General features: G+C 46.4%; 2 protein-coding genes across 3 annotated transcripts in view; one reads left to right on the top strand and one right to left on the bottom strand.

Moving 5' to 3' along the window:
- Nucleotides 1-11,326, bottom strand: part of ELOVL4 (ELOVL fatty acid elongase 4) — a 43,638-nt gene extending 32,312 nt beyond the window's left edge. Inside the window, exon 1 of one of the 2 annotated variants that reach the window (XM_068116153.2) lies at nt 11,065-11,326. The gene's annotated coding sequence lies outside the window, so the exon portion shown is untranslated. The remainder of the gene's footprint in view (nt 1-11,064) is intronic. The other variant, XM_068116154.2, reaches the window with a different exon arrangement.
- A 186-nt stretch (nt 11,327-11,512) lies between these two features.
- On the top strand, nt 11,513-20,056 carry RWDD1 (RWD domain containing 1). Its single transcript, XM_068116156.2, has 7 exons — nt 11,513-11,885; nt 11,990-12,058; nt 14,539-14,669; nt 17,113-17,256; nt 17,981-18,116; nt 18,315-18,377; nt 19,422-20,056. Exons 1-7 carry the CDS (start codon nt 11,813-11,815, stop codon nt 19,529-19,531), a joined length of 726 nt encoding a protein of 241 aa, XP_067972257.1. The 5' UTR covers nt 11,513-11,812; the 3' UTR covers nt 19,532-20,056.
- Nucleotides 20,057-25,666: the final 5,610 nt, after the last annotated feature.

Genomic DNA, 25,666 nt, shown 5'->3' with positions numbered 1-25,666 from the left:
AACGAGGTGTGTGTGTGTGTGTGTGTGTGTGTGTGTGTGTGTGTGTGTGTGTGTGTGTGTGTTGGGGTTGTATCCAAGGGGGTTGTGTCAAAGCATGTCCAATGAAAGTGGGGTTGTATCAAAAGTGGGTGTGAGTAAACCGGTCATCACTGCCAGCAGTTTTAAAGTGGCAGTTCTAGTTACTATAGTTTTTGCCTTAAAATTAAAAAAAAAAAAAAAAAAAAAAAAAAATATATATATACTCAAAGGCAAAAGTTATTGTGACACGGAATTTTTTCATTGGTAATCTTGTGAATGAATTTTTGGATTTGAACCAGAGAAAGAGTGTGTTAAAATGGTCGAAGAAACGCAACCAAGCAGTTGTTGTTCGAATTGCACGAAATTTGCAAGAAGCATGACATATTCGAGAAAAATGGCCAGCAATGTTCACTTCAAAAGGCCACACAACCAGACGCTGATCATTTCCACTCAATGCAGTCTTAAGAAGTGCAGAAGTCAGAAAAACACCTCTATTCATCGTTCTGGAACAAGTTCGACATGCCACACCTCGGGGAAAATGACAGATGGAGAGCTATAGGTATGCTTCAGTCTGGTACCTCGCAGCGAGACGTTGCTCGTCGATTCAACGTCCATAGAAACACCATTTGGCACTTATGGTGACGTTTTCAGCAAAACAATCAAGTTATAGCCCATCCCCGTAGTGGCCGCCCACCAGTAACGACCCCACGTCAAGAACGATGGATTCGAACCACGCACCTCCAACACAGGTTCCAGCCAGCAACCCTTACAGCCCGTACCATACCTGGCAACAGAGGTGTATCTGCAAGAACAGTTCGACGACGTCTACGCGTCTACGGCATCCGTGCAAGACGCCCAGCCCGACGGCCAATTCTGACGCCAGAACATCGACGTCGACGTCTCCAGTGGAGCAGACAACACTTGCGATGGGGAGCACGTGAGTGGAGAAGAGTTCTCTTCACCGATGAGTCACGTTTCCTTCTTCACCGAGCTGACGGCAGGACACGTGTCTACAGGCGCACAGGTGAACGTTACATCAGGCCATGTGTTCTGGAAGGGGATCGTTTTGGAGGTGGGGGCGTTATGATCTGGGGTGGGATAACAGCTGCAGCAAGGACGCCAATGATTGTGATTGAGGGGAACTTGAATGCTTTGAGGTACCGAGACGAGATTTTGCAAATGGCCGCTTTACCGTTTTTGCAACAGAACGGCCCTGGAGTGACGTTTCAACATGATAACGCCAGACCACACGTTGCTCGAGTTGTACAGCAGTATCTTAATCAGAACAATGTTAATGTGTTACCCTGGCCTGCAAGATCCCCTGATTTGTCACCCATTGAACACGTCTGGGATGAAATGGAGCAACGTTTACGACGTCATCCGAATCCTCCAACAACGCTGCAGGAACTCCGCCAAATCCTTCCTCGGATATGGAATGATATTCCCCAGGACTTTCATCGACGTTTAGTGGCCTCAATGAGGCGAGGGTGCCAGGCCTGCATCAATGCACAAGGTGGACACACTCGCTACTGACCGTGTGAACTTGCTTGTGAACCCCCTCTTGTGTTGTGGCTCATTTGCATATGCCAGGTGCGCTGTTCTCATGGACTGTTGATCGTTACCATACCTTGAAACACTTGCCTTTCCATGTAATAACATTTCATTCGCGGCAGTAAAAGTTTAACACTGATTCTGTTTGTTGTTTGTGTGTCACAATAACTTTTGCCTTTGAGTATATATGTATATATATATATATATATATATATATATATATATATATATATATATATATATATATATATACATGTATATATATATATTGTTGCGGTTCTGAGAAATGTACATATTGATTAATAAAGGTTAAAGGTTTGCCCCCATAGTTAGTCCACATGCAACACTTAGGCCACCTTAGAACGTTAGTTATTTCATAGTATATGTGAGATAAGGACATTTCCAATAGTGATACCTGCGTTGTGTAAAGAAATAAATAAGAGTAGGTCCCGTTCATTTTGCGGCCCACCCTCCAAATCGACCTCATTGCGCACCATCCAGTCTGCGCCCTATTGCCCCTCGCATTAGGATGCTGAAACCAGCCAAATGCCACGAGGTAAGGCCTGGAAAATGGACAGAGCGCGAGGTCGGGGGTGTGGCCACGTCAAGCAGACGTCAAGGGTGGAGCCGGTAAGACCCCAACAACCAACCAGGGCTCAGTGGGCATGGCCTAAGGGGTGTGGTAAGTGCAAGTCTGGCACATTCGAGAGGGTTCGCTGGGCGGCGCTATATAACGGGCACACAAAGCCCTTCCAGAGGACTGAAGCCAAGGATTGGTATTAAAAGGACTGTGCGGAGAGGACTGAGCTCGCTCGCATGAAGAGGACTGATGCGCTTGATCGAGAGGACTGATGAGCGAGGGGCTTTGCAACAGGACTTGCTATTGGGGAAGGACTCGCGTGATAATGACTGTGAAGGACTATTGGAGAGGCGCTTTTGCTGTAAAGGACTGGCTGGCGTTACGAATTGTACAAGGACTTGTTGGGAGCGCATTGCATTGCGAGGAGGACTCGCACGATTGACGCATGACAGAGGCGCTGTTATCCTGATTGATTGCCAGGACTCGTCGAGGATTTGGCTGTGGGCTTGCGGGGGGCACATAAAAAGCGCCGGTATTTCTATTACGTACGCGGCCGTGAGCCGCGAAGTAACCGCTAGCCCAGCCTACCGATCCCCTCCCCCCCCCCCCCCCCCATATAATTGTCCGATCCGCGCCAACGACACACGGAGAGCTTGCCTGCCGTCTACCATCTTCTTCGTGGTACGAGTCGGGGACCGGAGCGAGCTGTGGACGCGATCCTTTGGACCATCGCCTGACCATCTACAAACCCCGTGTGAGTCTGAGTCGGAGTGCGAACGGGCCCGTGTCCAGGGATAAGTTAAGACCGTATAAAGCTGCCCTGTGTATCTGCTTCTTCTTCTTCACTATACATTGCTTCTTCCTCTTCATTGTACAAAGTGTAATAAATTCCTTGTTATTCCTGTTTCCTCTTAATTCGACCGTTTTAGTGATTTCTCCATTGGGTAAACGTGGCACGATTTACAACCGCTCAGATCGGGTTTAGTACCTGTTAACGGCCCGAATCGCGGCTCGCTACCGCTCAGCATTCCCATCTAAAACCGTGGTTCGGGCGGGAGTTATTTCCTTGCTTCCTGGGTGGTGTTAGTAATTAGGTAATAAGAATTCGGCTTACAACCCTGTTTAACGCCGTCCGGAAGGAACGTCATAGCTCCGGATCGCGTCGGCTAGATAAAAGACAATGGGATTAATCCCCCCTTGGTAAGGGGAAAGGCCGACGTGTGAGATCCGCAACAATATATATATATAAATAAATAAATATATATATATAAATATATACACACTTTATAGCTCTTCAAAATATTATTCCACAAATCAAATGTGCTTTTTTTTCTTTCTTTTTTTTGTATACAGAATCAAGGCTCGTGAAAGAGCTAACATTTATCAAACAAACAAATCAAACAGACAAGCAAACAAAGTATATAAAAAGGGGAGCGGTATACAAGATGGGGAGAAAACGGGAAGCACATAAACACAACATTTGAGAGCAGGGACATCGGGAATGTGGGGGAGGGAGAGGGCTTGGGGGGAGGCGGGGTGGGGAGGGGGGGGGGGGAGAAGTATAAACACAAGGACACCAAGGACTTCTAGGAAGAAGTTGGTATTTCAAAAAAGTGGATTTGGGGTGAAATTAGCGGGGGTAGAAAAGATCGAGATTTTAGATGGGGGAAGATAAGAGATGGTGGTGAACAGCTGTTTTAATGACCTGGAGGGAGGAGTGGGATTGAAGAGAGTGAGGGAGTTTGTTCCAGAGGCAGGAGAAAAGAGGAATGAAGGAGTGAAGGTGAGCAGAGAGTCTTGATTTTGGCAGTATTACCATAAGAGGGTTGCACGCAGGGCCGGCGCCAAACTATTTTGCGCCCTAGGCAAGGACAGCTACTTGCATCCCCTACCTCCCCCCCCCCCAAAAAAAAATTTGCCAACTTCGATTATTAAAAACAGACATTTTGTTGAAAAAATAAAAAGCAGAACACTTGAAACTGCTGAATATATTTTTAATTGCAAGAATAACTACCGCAAGATGCCAACAGCACCAATATTAAAGGCGCAATATCCATTAATGTGGCAGTGTCCATTTTAGTGGCAGTGGCCAAGTTGAATCTCACATCAGCAAACAATTAAATCTCCCGTTTTCCTGACGATGATCAATCCATGTGCCCAACGACGAAATGGCGGCAGCGTTTTGAACATGCCGGATGTGACGTATGGGAGAAGGCGCATGGGAGCAGGCTACGTCAGTTTCAAACAGGATGTGACGTATGCCACGAAGCGTACATGCTCAAAATTAATCACTTACACTATTATGAACAATGAACTATTATATTTTCCTTTTATTATGTTTTTTCTTAAAACAATAATTTGTATAAAACTGTGACCCTTTAATGTTCAGTAATGCGCCCCTCTGATGTCTGCACCCTAGGCGGCTGCCTAGTTGGCCTAATGGTAGCGCCGGCCCTGGTTGCAGGCAGATCTTGTGCGACCTGTAGGAATATTTGGGGGACAGAGCCCAGAGAGAGCTGGAGGAGCAAGGCTGGAGAGGACTCGGTAGAAGACAGAAAGACCACCAACCTGCCTGCGGTGAGTAAGTGAAAGGCCCTCGGAGGTAGCTTCATCGCGGGAGTTTCCAGTGATTCTGAACGCTTTGGTTTCAACAGCGTGAAGACGAGCTAGGTGTGAGGCAGGAGCACCAGCCCAGAGGGGAGAGCAGTACTCCATTGAGCTGCGGATGAAACCCTTGTATGTGGTGAGGAGCTCAGGTGTGCCAAGGAAGGACTTCGCATGATGGAGGATGCCAGGTCAGCGACTGGCTTTGGAGGCCAGATTTGAAATGTGGTTTTCCCAGGAAAGATCATGGCAGATAGTGAGACCCAAAAGCTTGAGTGACAGAACTTCTTGGAGAGGATTATTCAGAAAGTGGATGGGAGGGTTGTCCAGTCGGTCTTTTCGGAGAGACATCGTAAGAGTGTGAGCTTTGTCAGGATTGAAAGACATGTTCCACTTGTTTGCCCAGTCTGTGATTTTGTCCAGGTCTGCAGAGAGTGAGGAGGCTGCAGACTGCCAATCTGAGGGATGAGGAATGGAGCGGCAGAGAGTGGAGTCATCAGCAAAGAGATAGAGAGGATTTTCAAGAGAGTCGGAGAGATCATTGATGAAGACCAGAAAAAGCACAGGGCCCAGAACACTGCCTTGGGGAACTCCAGCCTGAACAGGAAGAGGAGATGAGAGAAACCCATTCAGGGCCACACGTTGACTATGACTGGAGAGGAAGTCCGCCAGCCATGCGTGGAGATTTCCATGGATACCAAAGGAGGAGAGTTTGGTGAGCAGAGCGGGATGCCAGACCATATCGAAGGCACGTGATATGTCAAGGGAGACAGCTCTAATTTCCTGTTTGGCATTGAGGACCTCCATCCATTGTTGAGACAGCAGAAGCAGCATGTCCAGAGTAGAGTGACCTGGTCTGAAACCAAATTGATGATCAGAGATCAAGCTATTGGAGAAGAGGAAAGATTTCATATCCGAAGCAATGATGGATTCCATGACTTTGCTGATAATTGGGAGAAGGCTGATTGGTCTGTAGTTGCTAGGATCTGTTTTTGCATCTTTTTTGTGTAAAGCGGTGATGTTGGCTGATTTCCAAGCAGATGGCAGATGACCTTGAGCAAAAGAGAGGGTGAAAATAAACAGAGAGAGGGAGTGAAAGAGTGGAAGAACAGGATTTTAGGACCCGTGGGCTGATGCCGTCAGGTCCAGTTGCAGAATCAGAGTCGAGGGTTGACAAAAACTTTTCCACCTTGTCAGGAGGAAAGGACACAGAGTCCAGGAGCAGCTGGGTACGACTGGGTACGGTGGGTACAGAGAGGGATGGGTTTGGGACACAAGATTTAGAGGCAAACACAGAGTTGAGGCATTCAGCTTTTTCATGTGCGGAGTCAGCTGTGTAGCCGTTTGAGGTAAGGGAGGGGATGGAGGGGGAACAAACACCAGAAACAGATTTGACTAGACGCCACCAGGATTTGGAAGAGGGAGACAGATAAGAGAGTTTGGTCTTGAGAACGGAGAGATATTGTTTCCTGGCTCTCCTGAGGGTGGACACACACTTGTTTCGGGTTTTGTGAAAGGAAATGAGATTTCCTTCTGTTGGATTTGCTTTCCAGGAGACTAAGTCAAGTTGTTTCTGGGCAACAGCCTCACCACAAGATTCCGTGTACCATGGACGGGAGGAAGGGTATGACAACTGAAGACGAGATGGGATAAATCTGTGCATGAGAGAGAGCAATTTACATTGGAAGAATTCCCAGGATGAGTTGATGTCAGAGGCGGTCGAGATGGGAGACCAGTCCAGATGATTGATGGCTGCTTGAAGACCGTGCCAGTTGGCCTGAGTGAAATGCCAGACTCGTCGACGCTGAAGAAGCTCCCTGAGAATGGTCAGAGAGATGTCCACTTTAACAAGCACATGATCAGATGAGCCGATTGGAGCAGAAGAAGAGCAGCAGACATTTTCAGGGAAGTTAGTCATAACCAAGTCCAGAAGAGAAGATGCTCCATTGACTGAGATCCGGGTCGGGAAATTGACAGATTGTGTCAGTCCCAGTGAGTCGCAGAAGTCCTTTGCTGAGGAGCCATGGCTGGTGAGAGAGGTACCCACACCCAGCCAACTGGCATGGTGACAATTGAAATCACCACATATGAGGAAGAGAGAGTTGGGATGAGTAGATAGAAGTTGGTCCATATTATCAGACAGCGAGATGTAGATGGAGTCATCACTGTTTGGTGGACGGTACAACACACATATGAACAAGAGGTGGGAGCGAAGGGGAAGCCATAGCCAGAGGTATTCCTGGGGGTGAGGTGGAGAGAGGGCAGTGCAGGGCGAGTGAGAAAGAGAGTTTTTGATAAAGATAGCAACCCCACCTCCAGGACGAGGCTCAGGTCTATCATACCGGAGGAGGGAGTAACCCAGGAGAGATACTAAGGAATCAGAGACATCATGAAGGAGGAAAGTTTATGTTAAGCAGATCACGTCTGGTTTGTCAGAAGCAACCTGTATGGAGAGATCAGTTAAGTTTGAACGAAGGCCCCGGATGTTTGAGGTCCATACCGTTAATGAAGAGGAAGGGGGAGCTTCGGATACAGAACGGGGGGGGGGGGGGGGGGTAGGGTAAGATGTGGAAGAGGAGGAAGAGGTAGGGAGAGCTGTTGAAGGTGTGTCAGAGATTTCAGAATAGCTCGGAGAAAGGGAAGGATGGGGCGGACAAAAGGTTTGATGGTGATTGGGTGAGGCACAGTGAGGTGTTATTTGAGGAGGGGGAAGAGCAAGGCAGAAGGTTGGGGGAGATGGAGGTGAGGGTTGGAAGGGGGAAGAAGCAGGGAGGATGCTTTGAGGAGGAGGGGTGAGAGGGGGGAAATGGAGAAGAAATGAGGGTGGGGAGATTTGAAGGGGAGGGGGGAGGGGGGAGTTAATGAGGGGAGGGGTTAGGGGGGAGTTTAGGAGGGAAGGGACAAGGGGAGGGATTTGAAAGGGATGGGAGATGGGGGAGATTTGGAGGGGAGGGGCGAGGGGAGTCTCGGAGGGGAGGGATGTGGGGGGGAGTTTAGGAGGGAAGGGGCAAGGGGGAGATTTGAAAGGGATGGGTAATGGGGAGGATTTGGAGGGGAGGGCAAGGAGGAAGATTTGAAAGGGATGGGTGATGGAGAAGATTTGGAGGGGAGGGGTGATGGGGAAGTTCTGGAGGGGAGGGGTGATCGAGAGGATTTGGAGGGGAGGGGTGAGATTGGATTTTATAAAGTTTACGAATAATTGGCAACGAACATTTATTGCAAAATGAGTTTCTTGTGGCTTTCGAGTCAAAGATACGTTTAAGAATGCTGGAGGGGGGAGGGTGGGTGGGTGGAGTGCAGGAGAGTTTAGGGAATGTATGAAAGAGGCACTGTAAGAGATGGAAAATTTTTTTTTGGAATGAATAGATTTGGTGGGCAAGTTGAAAGCAACGTTTTAAAGAAGAAGAAGAAAAAGGTGTTATAATATACGACAGAATACAGTACTTCAGGGGAAAGGTTAATCATTTTAAAGTTTAACAGTGAAAACTATCTGAGGAAATGGGGGTGAAACACGTGGTCGAAGAACGATCGAATGAATAAGAACAACGAATAAACGAATAAGAACAACGAATAAGAACAGAGAAGGAATGTTTTTTTGGGGTTTTTTTTTTGTTGTTGAGATTTTAAACAAGGAAGTAGGCAATGGGGTGCTGGCCCAATGGCCTAATGGATTCTTGGGTAAAATGCCAGGGGCATAGAAAAGGCCCCTTTATATAAGGGTATGTGCCATGTGGCAAAGTAGAGAAAAGAAGGGACACTGGCAGTGTCCATATGTTTATACCTCTCCCACCCCCCCCCCCCTTCACATGCCTCCCCCCCCTTCACATGCCTCCCCCCCAAAGCCCTCTCCCTCCCACAGATCTCTCGATGTCTCCATGTCTCTCGGTCCCTGCTCTCAAATGTTGTGTTTGTGTCCTTCCCCCTCTCTCCCCATCTTGTCTACCGCTCCCGATGTTATTTGTTTTATGTGTCTGTTTGTCTTTCATGTGTGATTAATGTTCGCTCTTTCACGAGCCTCGATCTTGTATACAAAAAAAAAAAAAAAAAACCCAAGAATAATCTTGACAGGAGGCGCCTCCTTCTGCCTCCCCATTTATTTATTTTTCTTTCCCTCTTCTTCGTACTCTGTAGCCGCTGCAAACACAATCAGTTTGTTGTGGTGAAGTTGTTATTAGAGGATCGAGTAAAACTGAAAACGATGGTCCTGATAGCATTTGCTCGAGTACCACATTTGTTTCCATGGAGACCGCCATGTTGTTAAGCGCTGGAATTCATGCTCCGTTCCGTTGGAATTCGTGCTTGAGTGCTTTGTATCAACCGAGCAGTAGGCAAGCTGCTTACAAAGCGAACACTCCGAGTAAAAGCACAATAATATCTACTAATATCTCTGTTTAGTGTGTGTCACTGTGTGTGTATATATATACAGACTTGGCATTTAATATGGAATTTTCTTTTTTTCTTGACTTGGATTTACTTTCTAAACTCAGTATATCAATCTGGTGAGTTTCTTTTACCCTTCGGTGATGTCTTTGTTGAAAGAACCATGTCACTGATTTGTCTTTCGCAGCAAGAAGTCAATAACAGGATTATATCACAGGTGGCGTGACAAAATGTAAGGACAGGTACATTTGACGATTGGCTTCACAATCGGGTATATAAGGGTTGTTGCGTTCTGTATTAGTGGAAAACAACTGCTGCACGTCCACAAAAGTTATTGCCGCTTCCTCTGGAGCTTGTCCGTCAACTTGACAATGCTGTTTGTCATGGAGTGGTGGCTTTACGAAATTCTGGCATGAAACAACGTGCTATTGCTCGGCAGTATGGCATCACTCAAGGTCAGGTGTCAAAGATCCTGAAACGAAATGCTCAGAGGGGTGTCCCTACTCCAATACCGAGGCCAGGATGTCCACGCAGAACCACAAGGAGAGATGATCGCCAGCTGCACCGGTTAGTCTGCAATGGCCGTACCAAGTCAGCTAATCGGATTAGGGCTGAGTGGCAGCAACTGACAAATGTGCCTGTATCCAGAAGGCTAGTCAACCAACGACTGGTTCAAGCAGGCTAAGGTGCCAGGCGTCCCCTGAGAAAGCCACGCCTGACCAGACAACACAGCCAGTGCCGATTGCAGTGGGCCAGAGAGCACCGTCAATGGCAGCCAGGACACTGGAATCACGTGACCTTCAGTGACGAGTCTAGATTTCTGGTCTATCGTCAAGATGGCCGCGTCCGAGTGCACAGACAAGTGCATGAAGCCCACAACGAAGATTGTATAGTGCCAAGAGTCCAAGCTGGAGGTGGTGGGGTGACCGTTTAGGCTGCTTTTCATGCAGGGGGCAAAACTGACCTGGTTGTTCTGAATGGAAACCTGAACCAGTTCAAGCACAGGGCCATTCTGGAAGAAACATTGCTTCCATTTGTTCATACAGCCTTTCGAGGAAACTTTGTCTTCCAAGATGACAATGCACGGCCTCATCGTGCTCGCATGATCCAACACTTTCTTGCTGACCGTGGTGTAGAGCATATGGAGTGGCCTGCAATGTCCCCGGATGTGAATCCGATAGAGAACGTGTGGGCAGAATTAACGCATCAAATCGACAACTTGGACCAGCAGCCAACCTCTGTGCATGAATTGCAGCAGGCTATTGTCACTGCATGGCAAGCGATTCCTGTCCAAACCTTGGCAAATCTCGTGAACAGCATGCCTCAACATGTACGCGCTCTCCTGAATGCTCGTGGGGGTTACACGAAGTACTGAACTGTAATTTTACTGTCCGTAATCCCAGTCATAATTTAGCTTTTGTTTTTGTTGAAATTTTTTTTGGCTGATGTGCAAAATAAAGAGAAACTTCTGGAAAACGAACAGAAGTTTAACACAGTACTGTCTGTGAATTGAGTTCGATATCAGTTTACATCACTTTCAAGGATCAATTTATTTGCTTCGAAATGTCAAATGTGGTTTTTGTTTCTTTTAAAGGTCACATTAACAAAATCTAGAATAATTTCAACATAATTCCAATGAACTTTTGGTTCTAAGTCATCTTGAAAAGTAAGTTCACCCCCACAAAAAAAATATTCCATATTAAATGCGAAGTCTGTATATATATATATATATATATATATATATATATATGTGTGTGTGTGTGTGTGTGTGTGTGTGTGTGTGTGTGTGTGTGTGTGTGTGTGTGTGTGTGTGTGTGTCTTTAATGATTCATCAATATTTCGCATTAAAACGCTCGAATTTAAATAAATTAATGTATATTCAATAAATCGTGATGAAGAAACCGCCCAAGGTTTGGCGGTTGCAATCTTACAGAAACGGTGCGGATGATGTGCGGATGACGATATTCTTATCTCCTCACGTCTGACGTCACGAGTCTCTGGCCTCGTCACATAATCCTCGTCCCGCTCGCCCTTTCCGTGCTTGAGAACGTCCCCGCCGTCCCTGCCCCTGCACCTGCACACAAAGCTCTCCTTTGCTGACGCTGACGGGGATGAGGATGCTCGGTTGAGGATAAGCGATGACCTCCAGTCAGAACCCCCGGGCGCCCCCTAGCGGAGCCATCGTTCGTACCCGTTTCATAACAGAAACGTCGCATTGAATGAATCGCGGCAATCTCTCTTCTGTGCAACGAATTCTGAATTCTTATTCTAATTGTTATTCTAATTATTCTTATTCTAATTGTATGGCCTCCCATCCGAGGCTACGTCTTAATAATCTTCGAGCTAAACGGAATAAAGAAGAAGAAGTAAGAGATATAAACAGAAGAAGAAGAGTGAAGCGAGTTATTGTGTGGCGGGTAGCAATCCGGAGGGCACATTACATGCATATTCCAATAAAATAATGGGAAATTGCAATGGAATATGATTTTGCTTCCAAAAGAAGAAGATTGATGAAAATAAAAAAACACGCATTTGATTAGAAATTATTTGTGTGTTAACCACGAGTTGAGAAATGCTCTTTCGGCAAAGCGCGACTTATGCGTGATCACAGCCAAAGCTTTTTATTTGAGGATTGTCGAACAACGAGCTCATGGATTCTGGTGTTCATCAGGCACAAAGATGACTGATTACGTCGAAGAGCAGAATAACGAATTCGAAGCCTTGCAGTCCATATACTCGGATTGCTTTTCGGGTGTGTAGGCCTCCATATGAATTAGGCTAAGTCTTTAAATGATTATTTCAAAATCAATTATTGGTGTTTGACGGTTTCGTTATCGTCTCGTTTTTATCTTTCAGTGATTTCGGAGGAACCGACGTCCTTCACTATAGAGGTGTCATCTGACGTGGGCCATAAAAGTGGTGAAGGTATTTATAAAGACTATCTATGAATGCTTTAATAAAGCTCTTCGGTTTCCCTCACGTGGTTTTGTTTGTTTGTGTGTGTGTGTGTGTGTGTGTGTGTGTGTGTGTGTGTGTGTGTGTGTGTGTGTGTGTGTGTGTGTGTCTCTCTGTATGTCTCTCTGTATGTATGTGTCTCTCTCTCTCTCTCTCTCTGTATGTGTGTGTCTCTGTATGTGTGTGTCTATGTGTGTGTCTCTGTATGTGTGTGTCTCTGTATGTGTGTGTCTCTGTATGTGTGTGTCTCTGTATGTGTGTGTGTGTGTGTGTGTGTGTGTGTGTGTGTGTGTGTGTGTGTGTGTGTGTGTCTCTCTGTATGTGTGTGTGTGTGTGTCTCTCTGTATGTGTGTCTCTCTGTATGTGTGTCTCTCTGTATGTGTGTGTCTCTGTATGTGTGTGTCTCTGTATGTGTGTGTCTCTGTATGTGTGTGTCTCTGTATGTGTGTGTCTCTGTATGTGTGTGTCTCTGTATGTGTGTGTCTCTGTATGTGTGTGTCTCTGTATGTGTGTGTCTCTGTATGTGTGTGTGTCTCTGTATGTGTGTGTGTCTCTGTATGTGTGTGTGTGTCTCTGTGTGTGTCTGTATGTGTGTCTGTGTGTGTCTCTGTATGTGTGTGTGTGTCTCTCTGTATGTGTCTCTCTGTATGTGTGTGTGTGTGTCTCTGTATGTGTGTCTCTGTATGTGTGTGTGTGTCTCTGTATGTGTGTGTCTGTGTGTGTGTGTGTGTGTGTGTGTGTGTGTGTGTGTGTGTGTGTGTGTGTGTGTGTGTGTGTGTGTGTGTGTGTGTGTGTGTGTGTGTGTGTGTGTGTGTGTGTGTGTGTGTGTGTTCATAGTAGTACCAGTGGTGTGTTCAGTTACCAATCAGCTTGTAGAGTGCTCGCCAAGTGGCTTACACACTCAAGCAAGCGCTCCATTAGAAACTGTTAAGGAGCGCCTGGCTTGGCAAGCGCTAGCAAACTGATTGGTAAGTGAACACACCTCTCGTCTATGATTCGGCAAATTTCACGCCTGCTCAAACTGAGAGAGTATTCAGTCAAATTTGCGTACGTGCAAAATGGATGGGCTCTGTTCTTGCTTGTAACTTGTTTAACAACAAAATGTGTTATTGATGAAGAATTTCCACGAGTGGAAAAGATTGAGTGGTTACTCGTGAAAACAGCAGCACTTCCCTTGTGCTTGAGCCTGGTGGATCAATGAGGTGCCAAGATGTTCTTGCCTTCTATTCCTTGCTCTTCTATTGTACTGATGCTTACATATCCCCGAACACCTTGTCCACCTGCACACAAAACATAGACTAGCACAACCATCCATAACAGAAACCGAATACATGTGTTTGGAGCTTTAACAGGTGTTGACCATTTACTTTAGACAAATCGCACTGCTAACGACAATCATGATCATTTTAAAGTGAACTAGAAAGAGCAATCGATGATTGCAGTCCCATGCCACCCAGGGCTTCTTTTGTGTGGTTTGAGAGTACGTATTTTATAGACGCACTCATGACCGTAGGTGGACGGAGGTCATGTCTTCACCCCTCTTTGTCTGTCTGTGAGCAGGATATCTCAAAAACTTATGGATGGATTCGGACGAAAGTTGGTGGACAGGTTGGGTATTTGAAAAGGGCGAATTGATTAGATTTTGGTGAAGATCCGGATCCGACAATTTTTAAAGTGATTCTTTACGATTGAGTGATAGAGCTGCAAAGGATATATACAGTACAGCATGGTATTTCAAAAAGTTGGCGTCAGGAAGGGCATCCGGCCATAAAAACATTGCCTCAAACAGGGAACCGTGATTGTCATGGGGCCCGCAAGGCTAACCCCCGCTCTAGGGGGGGGGAAATGGCCTTAAAAACGATCATTCATTCATTCATTCATTCATTCATGGTATTTCAAAAAGTTTTGGATGGATTAACTTGTTATGGATAGGTGAGAAGAACAAGCGGATTAGATTTTGGTGTGACAAGGACAAATGGTCTAAATGCAGACGGGGCCTGTCCTGTGAAGAGGTGTCTTTATTTCAGGACGAGGTGAAAGTTCTGCCAGTTTTTCCGCGTCGTATTTTTCTTTGAGGCCCTTCACATTTAGTGGCCTTGTTTAGGCAGGGCGAGTTTGGGACGGATTTCAATTTAATAAAATATCGGTGGGCTACAAATCGTGAACTGTTCACCCTGGCGGAGGTATGCGCTCTACTGAGTGCCATACTAATTGTGCATACTTTATAGAGGTACTCGGTTGAAAAAATATAACGTGTACTACTACTGGCCACCACTAGGTGCCGATTGTGGCCTAAGTCAACACATTATGTGTGGGCAAATGGACCCAAATGCAATCAATACCTTCTCCTTTGGCAAGAATAATAAGGATGAGACTAAAAATATTTATTTGTCATTTGAACTTTGACCTGTTGAGTTTGATGAAACGTCATTTACATTTTTTTTGTGCAGTTTTAAAGGTTGAGCTGAAGTTTACCTTTGTGGAGCGATATCCTGATGAGCCTCCTTTATTTGAGGTCATATGCCGGGGGAACCTTTCTGATGATGACGTATGCAGTCTGAAGTCCCTCTTAAAGGAACAGGTAGGAAAGATCATTCTTATGTCATTAGGCATGTTTTAGATACCTAAATGCTAATCTTTGAAACGTTCTACTCATCTCGAGGCATCCTGTTCTGCATTGACAGGCGAAACAATCTAGCCAATAAAATAATGTAATACAGCAAGTTACAATGCAATTGGGTGGAATTAAATGGCACGGAATGTCACATAACATAACGGGATGTAATGGAGTGTCACATAATGAAACGGGATGTAATGGAGTGCCGCATAATGCAACGGGATGTAATGGAGTGTTGCATAATGCAACGGGATGTAATGGAGTGTTGGTTGCATAATGCAATGGGATGTAATGGAGTGTCGCATAATGCAACGAAATTTAATGGAGTGTCACATACCGTAACGGGATGGAATGGAGTGGCACAGTGTCACGACAAAATGGGATGTAATTGAGTGTCTCATAACGTACCAGGATGTAATGGGGTGGAGTGTCACATAACATAACATGATGTAATGGAGTGTTACATAACGTGACGGGATATAATGGAGTGTCACATAACAATGTCATGGAGTGGCATGACAACAACAACAGGCATTTTAAGGCCATTTTCCCTGCCAGAGTGGGGGTTAGCCTTGCGGTCCCCATGACAATCTTCTCCATCTTGCCCTATTTCTGCATCTCCCATTGTGAACCCCCTTGCCCACATTTCTTCTTCCACCAACTTTAGCCAAGTCTTTCTCGGTCTTCCCCGTCCTCTACTTCCTTCTACATTCATTTCCATCACTCTTCTCAACCAGTCACTTTCATCCTTCCTCAACACATGACCAAACCACCTCAACCTGTTCCTCTTCACAGCATCAATCACAGGCTCTATTCCCATCATCTTTCGCAAATCATCATTTGTCTTCCTCTCTCTCAACGATACTCCGCACATCCACCGAACCATTCGCATTTCCACCCTTTCCAGCCTTCGTTGCTGCTCTACGTTCATTACCCATGTCTCGCTCCCATAAATCATAACACTTCTCACACATGCAGCATACACCTTTCCCTCCAGCTTCAACGACACTCCCCTCCTCATCACCACACCACTCATTTCCCGAAACGTCTTCCATGCACATCTCACTCCAGCAACCGTTGCCGAGTCTGATCCACCTTCTCCATTCAGCATGTCTCCTAGGTAACAAAATGTTTTCACACCTTCCAGCTTCACGCCGTCTCCAAGATCCAACTCAACATTTCCTCCATCTGCAGCTCCCTCTGTGCACACCTTACATTTGAATGTAGCTGCTACACTGGTTAATGACCCTCTCAGACCACTACATTTTTGATGAACCCACTCAGCGCACATTGTACATTGAATGGAGATCACTCCGACACCCTTCCTGCACACAGCACATGGCCACTTCCCAGTTATTTCCACCTCACCACATGCTTTACCACTTGCCATCACCTTCGTCTTTCCGATATTCACCTTCAGACCTTTTGTCTCCATACATTCCTTCCACTTGTTCATCTTTTCCTTCAGTCCATCCATACTTTCCGCAATCAACACCAGAACATCTGCATGCAACAACTCCCACGGTAAACCCTCCTTTACGTTCTGAGCCAGCACCTCCAGCACAGCTACAAATAGTAGTGGACTTAGTACCGACCCCTGATGCACTCCCACCTTCTCCTCAAACTCACCACTGTTCCCGTCCTTCGCATAACGTAATGGGGTGTAATGGAGTGGCATGGAGTGTTGCATAATGTAACGGGATGTAATGGAGTGTTGCATAATGTAACGGGATATAATGGAGTGTCACATCACGTAATGGGGTGTAATGGAGTGTCACATGTACTGTGATGTAATGGAGTGTCACATATCATAACTCGATTGAATGGAGTGTCACACAATGTGACTAGCTGCAATGGAGTGTCGCATAATGTAACGGGATGCAATGGAGTGTCACACAACGAAACAGGATGTAATGGAGTGTCACATAACAAAAAACGGGATGTAATGGAGTGTCACAGAACATATTGGGATGGAATGGAGTGTCACGTAATGGGATGGAATGGAATGGCACAGTGTCTCTCTGTAACGGGGTGTCACTCTGTAGCGGGGTGTCACACAACACAACAGAATGTAACGGGGTGTCACACAACGCAACAGGATGTAACGGGGTGTCACACAACGCAACAGGATGTAACGGCGCATCACACAACGCAACATGATGTAACGGGGCATCACACAACGCAACAGGATGTAACGAGGTGTCACACAACACAACAGAATGTACCAGAGCATCACAATGTAACAGCGTGTCACTCAATGGTTGCACATAGCGGAGTGTTGCACAAAGTAACAGGATGTAACAGAGTCTCGCATAATGTTATAGAATACAAGAATAGCACATATAATTCAACAAACTAGCATGTCAACAAAAAACGTTGGACTGACCACACTCTTGCTTTGCTCCAGGCTGAAGAGAATGCTGGGATGGTAATGATCTTCACACTCGTCTCGGCGGTACAGGAGCACCTCAACGAACTTGTGGATCAGATCAAAAGTCAAAAAGATAAAGAGGTTGAAAGGAAGCAGTTGGAACAAGAGGAAGCAGAGAGCGTATGTCTGAAGGGAATTTTAATTTGATGCCTGTTGCTTGATTCGTAACGGTGACCACCATGTTTTTACTCCTCTGCAGTCGAAGGCCCAGAGGCATTATGTGTTTTGGGTTGTCCGTTTGCCCATTATTGGTTTTTGTTACCACAACAACTTGAAAATTGTCACTGAATGGATTTCAATCAAACTTGGCACAAGTATGGACTGTAATACAACGATTAATGGATTTATTCATGTTTGGCTTCATCGAGTCAAACGTCATGTGACCTTTGAAAATCATCTTGCGGACAATAACTCAAGTTGGAAACATCTGATGTCTCTCTTCTAGTTGTCTTTTTTTTCTCTTGCACTTGTGCACGCGCTCGCTCTCTCTCTCTCTCTCTCTCTCTCTCCCTCTCTCTCCCTCTCTCTCCCTCTCTCTCCCTCTCTCCCTCTCTCCCTCTCTCCCTCTCTCTCCCCCTCTCTCCCCCTCTCTCTCTCCACCTCTCTCCCCTTCTCTCCTTCTCTCCTTCTCTCCCCCTCTATTGTGACCTTAAATTAAGATCAAACATAACAGTGGCTTTGCATCCAACATGGGCGGAGGTATACGATATATCCATCCCCACATTCACGTGAAATTGTATTTTCAGGTTTATTTTACGTTGTTATTTTATTTACCAAATTATGTTTATTTTTGCTCTTTGTGTTTTTGATATCATCTTTGCGTGTTGGGTGGGACCCATTGCAGAAACGCTTTCAAGGCACGCCGGTGACGATAGAAAACTTCCTTGCTTGGCAAATCGGGTTCAACTTGGAGTATGCCGAGGTTAGGAGGAAGAAGTGTCAGCGTGACGACGACCTGGCTATGAAGTGCAAACTCACAGGTTTGTGTTTGTGAGGTTTATTTGCTTTTATTTGAGTTCTTTAACGTGCCCATTACGCTGCTGAACCTTCTTACTCCATCTTGGCCTCAAATCATTATTCTTAAACGTACTTTTTGAAAATATTTTTCCATCATTTATTTACTTTTCCAGAAATCTTTTATTTACTTTCCCCACTTGCTCCAACCCAATCGCTATTAGGGAAGCAGCTATTTGAAAGAGACCGGAATCTAGATACTTCAGACATGCAGTTTCTTGAAGAGGGTGAGTTTTTATTTTTATTTTTTTGATTGTTTCAGCACTCTTATATACACAAAGAATTAAGTTAAGCACCCCTACACAACGAATTAAGGTAAGCACCCCCTAATATATATTCTTTGTGTATATGTATACATTGGCATATATTCTAAGGTATGTGAGATCAAATAATGATTGGTATGACATTAGCAATTATCCATTGATGAAATTGAGTGATCAAAGTGAAAAAAAGTGATTGGTTGAGTCAGTGATCCGATCACGTGGGTCCTACACACGTTATTGACGCAAAGATCGCTAGAGGTCTTCTCAGAACAATGACTGTACGTTAGAAAACATAAACGTCATCCACACTGTCCGTGATGGACCTATAGCTCCATACTTAAATTGAGGTGAAAATATGCCTAAAATTCCCAAAAAATTTCACCTTAAATTATTCAGAATAAAATATTGAAAACGGCATGATTGTTATGTTTTTATGTGACCATAATATCACTTCTCCAGAAAATATAGCAATATCATGGGTATATTACACTGTTTTGACGACAACAAACTTGTAATGTGCGAGGTTGTAAAAAAACGGGGGGGGGGGTGCTTAACTTAATTCTTTGTGTATACATACAATAATAGGCTAATGTCGTTTGTGTCTGTCTGTCCCATCTGGAAACATGGAAAATCACTCCTTGGAAAGAAGAAAATTAAGTAAAAGTTGCTACAAATTAATCCAAACCAACAGGTGGTGAATCTCCCCCAAAAAATGGAACCTGTGTGTATAGGTAACAGACCGCTTCCTCAATCCCTCCTGAATTTTTTTCTTTGGTGTTGAGAAATATATATAACCTCCATTTAGTTAGCTCTTTCAAGAAGCGCAACAATGAAAGGCTTCCTTTGTATATCGTGTTTTTTTTTGTTTTTTTTGGGGGGGTTTTTTTTTTTAATGTGGCTGAAACTCAATATGTTACTGTGGAGTTTAGACTCCTAAGTGTTTCCTGTTTTGTTTAAAAAATGTGCTTCCTTCTAATTATTTGGGTCCTCGACCACACTCTCTTGCAGGTGACAATGTGGAGGTGGACGAATCTCTCTTCCAAGACCTCGATGACCTAGCTTTGGAGGATGATGAAAATGCCGACCTTAACCCCGCTGATCTTGATGACTATGACTGAACTTGTATCGTGATGAAAAAGCGCTCTCCTGTCGGTGCTTGAAGGACTTCAGCGTGTGGTTCTGCAGCTGATTTAGGTTTTTATGAACACCTGCCTGCAGGGCAAGTTTATGATGTAAAAATGTGCGAATCGTTTTGGGAACGTCTCAAAGATGCATAAAGAGGTTCAGACGATTTTTCTTCTTCCTTTACACCCTCCCCCCCCTCCCCTCCCAACTTCCTTCCCACCCCTCACCCCCTCCCCCTCACCCACCTCCTCACTCCTGGGTGCTCATGTGCAACCTTCCTCCTGCACAGCAAAGTTACATGATTAAGTCTGATAAGTCCCTGAACCCCATTCAGAATCAATGGGTTGCACCACCCATTGATTCCTGGATTTTAACAATCAGATCAGGGAAAGTAGAAATGTTCCGTTTATCCACCTCATTCACATTCACTTATCCAGAGCTACTTTACAATCGTCTATTGAACCATAAACTTTTGGCGCGAATAAAATCGGGTTGATTAAACGTTTTTGAAACTCCAAGTGTTTTGTTTTTAATAACCAGATGTTGAACCTGCCACATTCTGGGGTGTTGTTGTTGTTGTGTAGCCCCAGTCAGTTCGGGTTGAACAGACCAGTGGCACGGAGACAGCCGAACGATCTCACAGGAGAGACCTAGAGATCCCTGACATCCAAGATGTCTTGCTCTTGCCTCCATGAAGCCAGGACCGCGCAGTATTCCATGAATGAATGAATGAATGATCGTTTTAAGGCCATTTTCCCCGCTAGAGCGGGGGTTAGCCTTGCGGGCCCCATGACAATCATGGTTCCCTGTTTGAGGCAATGCAGTATTCCATGATGTATTTTATTGTGTGTGGCGTGGAGCGGCCTGGCAGTGGTTGCAGGTGTCATCAGTGGTGTCGTCGGGTCTATGTTTTTATTGTAAAAGTTGTGGGTTGGGTCCACAGCGAAGGCATGAAAGGTGAACACGATCGGACCTGGAGTAGTTTCTCTGTGTCATCGATGGGTTGGTGTTTTGTTCCCAAGATACTGTTTGGGCCCTGGTTGTTTATTGTGTTTATGGTGATATGGGTGTTGGTGTGTTTTTTGTAGTTTCCGTTGTTTGGTGTTGTGAAGGATTTCACTGTAGTGTCTTAGCATTGTAGTTTCCATGTGTGTAGGGGCCTGTGTGTGGTTACACATGTAGGGCATGGGTGATTGGGATTGGCATTTGTCGTTGCATGGAACTGCGCACGTCTCATGTCTAAGTGGTCTTTGATTTTTAGCATTTTTACCTCTGTGTGCTGGTGCTCGATGGGTGTTAATGTGCAACCTGTGATGATGCGAAGGGCTTTGCTTTGTATGGTTGAGATGTGTGTTTGATAGGCTGGAGGCCCAAGATGAGCTGGCATAGTTGATGACTGATTTCATGTACTGTTTGTATGTTCGTCATGTTATTTCTTTGTGGCGTCTGTTCAAGCCATGCCACAGATTTTCGATTGGATTTAGGGTCGGGCCTCCGACTGGGCCACTCAAGGACATTTATCTTTTTGTTTCTTAGCCACTCCGGTGTAGGTTTGGCTGTGTGCTTCGGTTGAACGCAACGCCATCAGTAACTTTTCCTGGCAGTCTGTGTCAAAGGGAAAACCTTGACGTCATGTCTTCCACAATCCACATTCACATTACACCTAGTTTAGGCCTCCATCTCAATCCATGATTAAGTTTCCAAATATTCTCTTGGATATGCGTTAAGCCTCGTCCAGGTAATCATCCACAACATACAGGATCGGAATGGATACATCTAATAACTGATGATGTCCGAGACAGTTTCAGTTACCTGTTTCAGATTGTTGGGCGATGGATCCTCGTGTACAAACTTTGACCATTTGTGGTTAGGAAAGAACAGTTTCAACGAAAGAATGAAGTAATACCAACAAATAGGGAGTTAAAGCCAAGTATTCCAGGAATTGCACGGGAAAGAGCCTGAAGTCTTCATCTGCACATGTGAATGTCTGTCCTATGATCGATTACCTTTACAACAAGGTGAAATCTATATACATTTGAGAGGTTCGATTACATCTCCAGCACACCTATAAAGGCAAAGCTTGGGTTTTTGGCACATGTTCCAAACTGATTGACGTCACTGATCAGAAATTAAACCCGATCAAGCTCGTTAACCCTCACCGCCCAAGGTGGACCGAGGTTCTTCTTCAACCCACATTTGTCTGTTTCTGAGCAGGATATCTCAAAACGTTATAAGGATGGATTCTGACAAATCCTGGTGGACAGGTTGGGTGGGTGACAAGAACAAGCGGATTCAATTTTAGTTAAAGTACGGAGTCGGATCCAGCCTATCATACAAAACATTAAATGTTCAGCCTGGTGGAGGTACGTGCTCTACCGAGTGCCATTCTAGCTACCTCCACCACCAAAGGTGGATGGAGGTTACGTTTTCACCTCTGTATGCCTGTTTGTTTGTGAACAGAATATCTCAAAACATTGTGGAAAGATTCAGATGAAATTTAGTGGAGAGGTTGTGTTTTGTAACAGATGAAATGATTCGATTTTGGTGAAGGTCCTCATCTGATAATTCTTAAATGATTCTTCGCATTGAGAGATATAACGGAAAATATAACGATTCTTGGTAAAAATGCCAGGGGCACAGAAAAGGTAACTTTATATGGTAAGTGTCATTTGGCAAACTATAGAAAACAAGGGACATTTCATAGCTTGTACAATTGTATACACTTGGTTGAGTGAGTGAACACGGCAGTCTTTTTTATTTTTATTTTGTATACAAGATCGAGGCTCATGTAAGAGCTAACATTGATCACACAAAAAATACAAACGGACATATAAGACATAATAAAGGGAGCGGGAGACAAGATGGGGAGAGACGGGGAAGCACACAAGTACAACATTTGAGAGCAGGGACATCGGGAGATCTGTGGGAGAGAGAGGGCTTGGGGGGGAGGAGGCATGGAAAGGGAGTGGGGGGGGGGGGGGGGGGGTGGGAGAAGTATAAAACACAAGGACACTGCAAGGACTTCCAGGAAATAAGTTGGTATTTCAAAAAAGGGGATCTGGGGTGAATTAGCGGGGGTAGAAAAGATCAAGGTTTTGGATGGGGAAAGATAAGAGATGGTGGTGAACAGATGTTTTAAAGACCTGGAGGGAGGAGTGGGATTGAAGAGAGTGAGGGAGTTTGTTCCAGAGGTGGAAGGAAAGAGGAATGAAAGAGTGAAGGTGAGCAGAGAGTCTTTATTTTGGCAGTTTAACCATGAGAGGGTTGCTGGCAGATCTTGTGCGACCTGAAGGAATATTTGGGGGACAGAGCCCAGAGAGAGCTGGGGGAGCAAGGCCGGAGAGGAGTCGATAGAAGACAGAAAGACCACAAACCTGCCTGCGGTGAGAGAAAGGCCCTCACAATCGGCGTCATGGCGGGAGATTCCAATGATTCTGAAAGCTTTGGTTTCAACAGCGTGAAGACGAGCTAGGGGAGAGCAGTATTCCATTGAGCTGCGGATGAAAGCTTTGTATGTGGTGAGAAGCTCAGGTGTGCCAAGGAAGGACTTCGCACGACGGAGGATGCCCAGTCAGCAACTGGCTTTGGAGGCCAGCTTGGAAATGTGGTTTTCCCAGGAAAGATCATGGCAGATAGTGAGACCCAAAAGCTTGAGTGACAGAACTTATTGGAGAGGATTGTTCAGAAAGTAGATGGGAGGGTTGTCCAGACGGTCTTTTCGGAGAGACAAAGTGAGAGTGTGAGATTTGTCAGGATTGAAAGACATGTTCCACTTGTTTGACCAGTTTGTGATAAGTCTTGAATTTTGAGTTTTGAAGGCATGGTGAGAACTTGGCAGGGATGGTGAGTTATTTTACTAACATCCCACAGACCCCTGAACCGCACCATTCCTGTAGACCCCTGAACCGCACTATTCCCGCAGAGCCTGAACCGCACTATTCCCGCAGAGCTTGAACCACACTCTTCCCGCAGACCACTGAACCGCACCATTCCTGTAGACCCCTGAACCGCACTATTCCCGCAGACCCCCGAACCGCACTATTCCCACAGAGCCTGAACCACACTCTTCCCGCAGACCCCTGAACCACACTCTTCCCGTAGAGCCTGAACCACACTTCCCGCAGACCACTGAACCACACCATTCCCGTAGACCCCTGAACCGCACTATTCCCGCAGACCCCTGAACCGCACTATTCCCGCAGACCACTGAACCGCACTATTCCCGTAGACCACTGAACCGCACTATTCCCGCAGACCCCTGAACCGCACTATTCCCGCAGACCCCTGAACCGCACTATTCCCGCAGACCACTGAACCACACCATTCCCGTAGACCCCTGAACCGCACTATTCCCGCAGACCCCTGAACCGCACTATTCCCGCAGACCACTGAACCGCACTATTCCCGTAGACCACTGAACCGCACTATTCCCGCAGACCCCTGAACCGCACTATTCCCGCAGACCCCTGAACCGCACTATTCCCGCAGACCACTGAACCGCACTATTCCCGTAGACCACTGAACCGCACTATTCCCGCAGACCCCTGAACCGCACTATTCCCGCAGACCACTGAACCGCACTATTCCCGCAGACCACTGAACCACACTATTCCCGCAGACCCTGAACCACACTTCCCGCAGACCCCTGAACCGCACTCTTCCCGCAGACCACTGAACCGCACTATTCCCGCAGACCCCTGAACCTCACTCTTCCCGCAGACCCCTGAACCACACTCTTCCCGCAGACCCCTGAACCGCACTATTCCCGCAGGCCCCTGAACCGCACTCTTCCCGCAGACCACTGAACCTCACTCTTCCCGCAGACCCCTGAACCACACTCTTCCCGCAGACCCCTGAACCACACTCTTCCCGCAGACCCCTGAACCGCACTATTCCCGCAGGCCCCTGAACCGCACTCTTCCCGCAGACCCCTGAACCTCACTCTTCCCGCAGACCCCTGAACCACACTCTTCCCGCAGACCCCTGAACCGCACTATTCCCGCAGGCCCCTGAACCGCACTCTTCCCGCAGACCACTGAACCGCACTATTCCCGCAGACCACTGAACCGCACTATTACCGCAGAGCCTGAACCGCACTCTTCCCGCAGAGCCTGAACCGCACTCTTCCCGCAGACCCCTGAACCGCACTCTTCCCGCAGAGCCTGAACCGCACTCTTCCCGCAGAGCCTGAACCGCACTCTTCCCGCAGACCACTGAACCGTACTCTTCCCGCAGACCACTGAACCGCACTCTTCCCGCAGAGCCTGAACCGCACTCTTCCCGCAGACCACTGAACCGCACTCTTCCCGCAGAGCCTGAACCGCACTCTTCCCGCAGACCACTGAACCGCACTCTTCCAGTAGACCCCTGAACCGCACTCTTCCCGTAGACACTCTCACAGCCTCGCAAAGCATTTATCAAAAAAGATCGCCATGAAGATGATTATGTTCTTTCCCAAACGTGTCCTTAGCGTCGAAGAAAACTGATGTTCAATTCAAGTTTGGAAAACAAAAGGAGCGACTTGTAAAGTTGTGTCTCGGCGATGTGACGTAGCTGCGCTCACGACGTGGCAGCGCGAGCCGTTCCAAAGTTCCATCGGTAAAGGAAACGGGAAATCCCTCATTCCCTCCGATCGATCACGTCGTTTACATCCCTGGATCGATCTCCGCCGATCATGGATTTCTCGGGACCTGTGGAAGAGACGCTTTGCGAAGCCGAGAAGTGTCTCCTGATATCCTTGGTGCAACCGTTACTTATTTTGGCGTCGTACGAGGTGCGGGCACCGCCCGGGGTATGCCGTACCCCGTGTGCGAGCCCAATCGGGAAACGCTCGGGATTCGGGATGTTTGCGGGACAAAAAAAGTTTTCGGAGAAAGTTGTTTTCCGGATTTATTGGGTAAAAGGGGAAGGTTTGCCTGCGCACTTTGGTGGGATCGGAAGTGGCCGTGATAGTTACGTCACGGGTGTGAGCACGAGACGCACCTTGAGTTGGCGCGAAGTACGAAACGACTCGCGCTCGTCGTGCCGAGAGCTCACGGATCGATTACGTAAGCACTTATAGCGAGCCGTGATCCATGCTTTGTCGATTGGATCGGTGGTGCTTTCCTTGACCGTCGGTAAAAGCCATC

The sequence above is a fragment of the Myxine glutinosa genome, chromosome 5, assembly GCF_964187855.1.
Source record: "Myxine glutinosa chromosome 5, kmMyxGlut1.1, whole genome shotgun sequence".
NCBI lineage: Eukaryota > Metazoa > Chordata > Myxini > Myxiniformes > Myxinidae > Myxine > Myxine glutinosa.
Note: the sequence above shows the minus strand (reverse complement) of the source record. Positions and strands in the feature narration are given on the sequence as shown.

What these genes read in the sequence shown, in the direction of transcription:
- RWDD1 (XM_068116156.2), top strand. Translation starts at nt 11,813, where the DNA reads ATGACTGATTACGTCGAAGAGCAGAATAACGAATTCGAAGCCTTGCAG. An exon ending in GGGCCATAAAAGTGGTGAAG is followed by an intron (nt 12,059 to 14,538) that starts GTATTTATAAAG and finishes TTTTTTGTGCAG; the next exon opens with TTTTAAAGGTTGAGCTGAAG. An exon ending in CATGCAGTTTCTTGAAGAGG is followed by an intron (nt 18,378 to 19,421) that starts GTGAGTTTTTAT and finishes ACTCTCTTGCAG; the next exon opens with GTGACAATGTGGAGGTGGAC.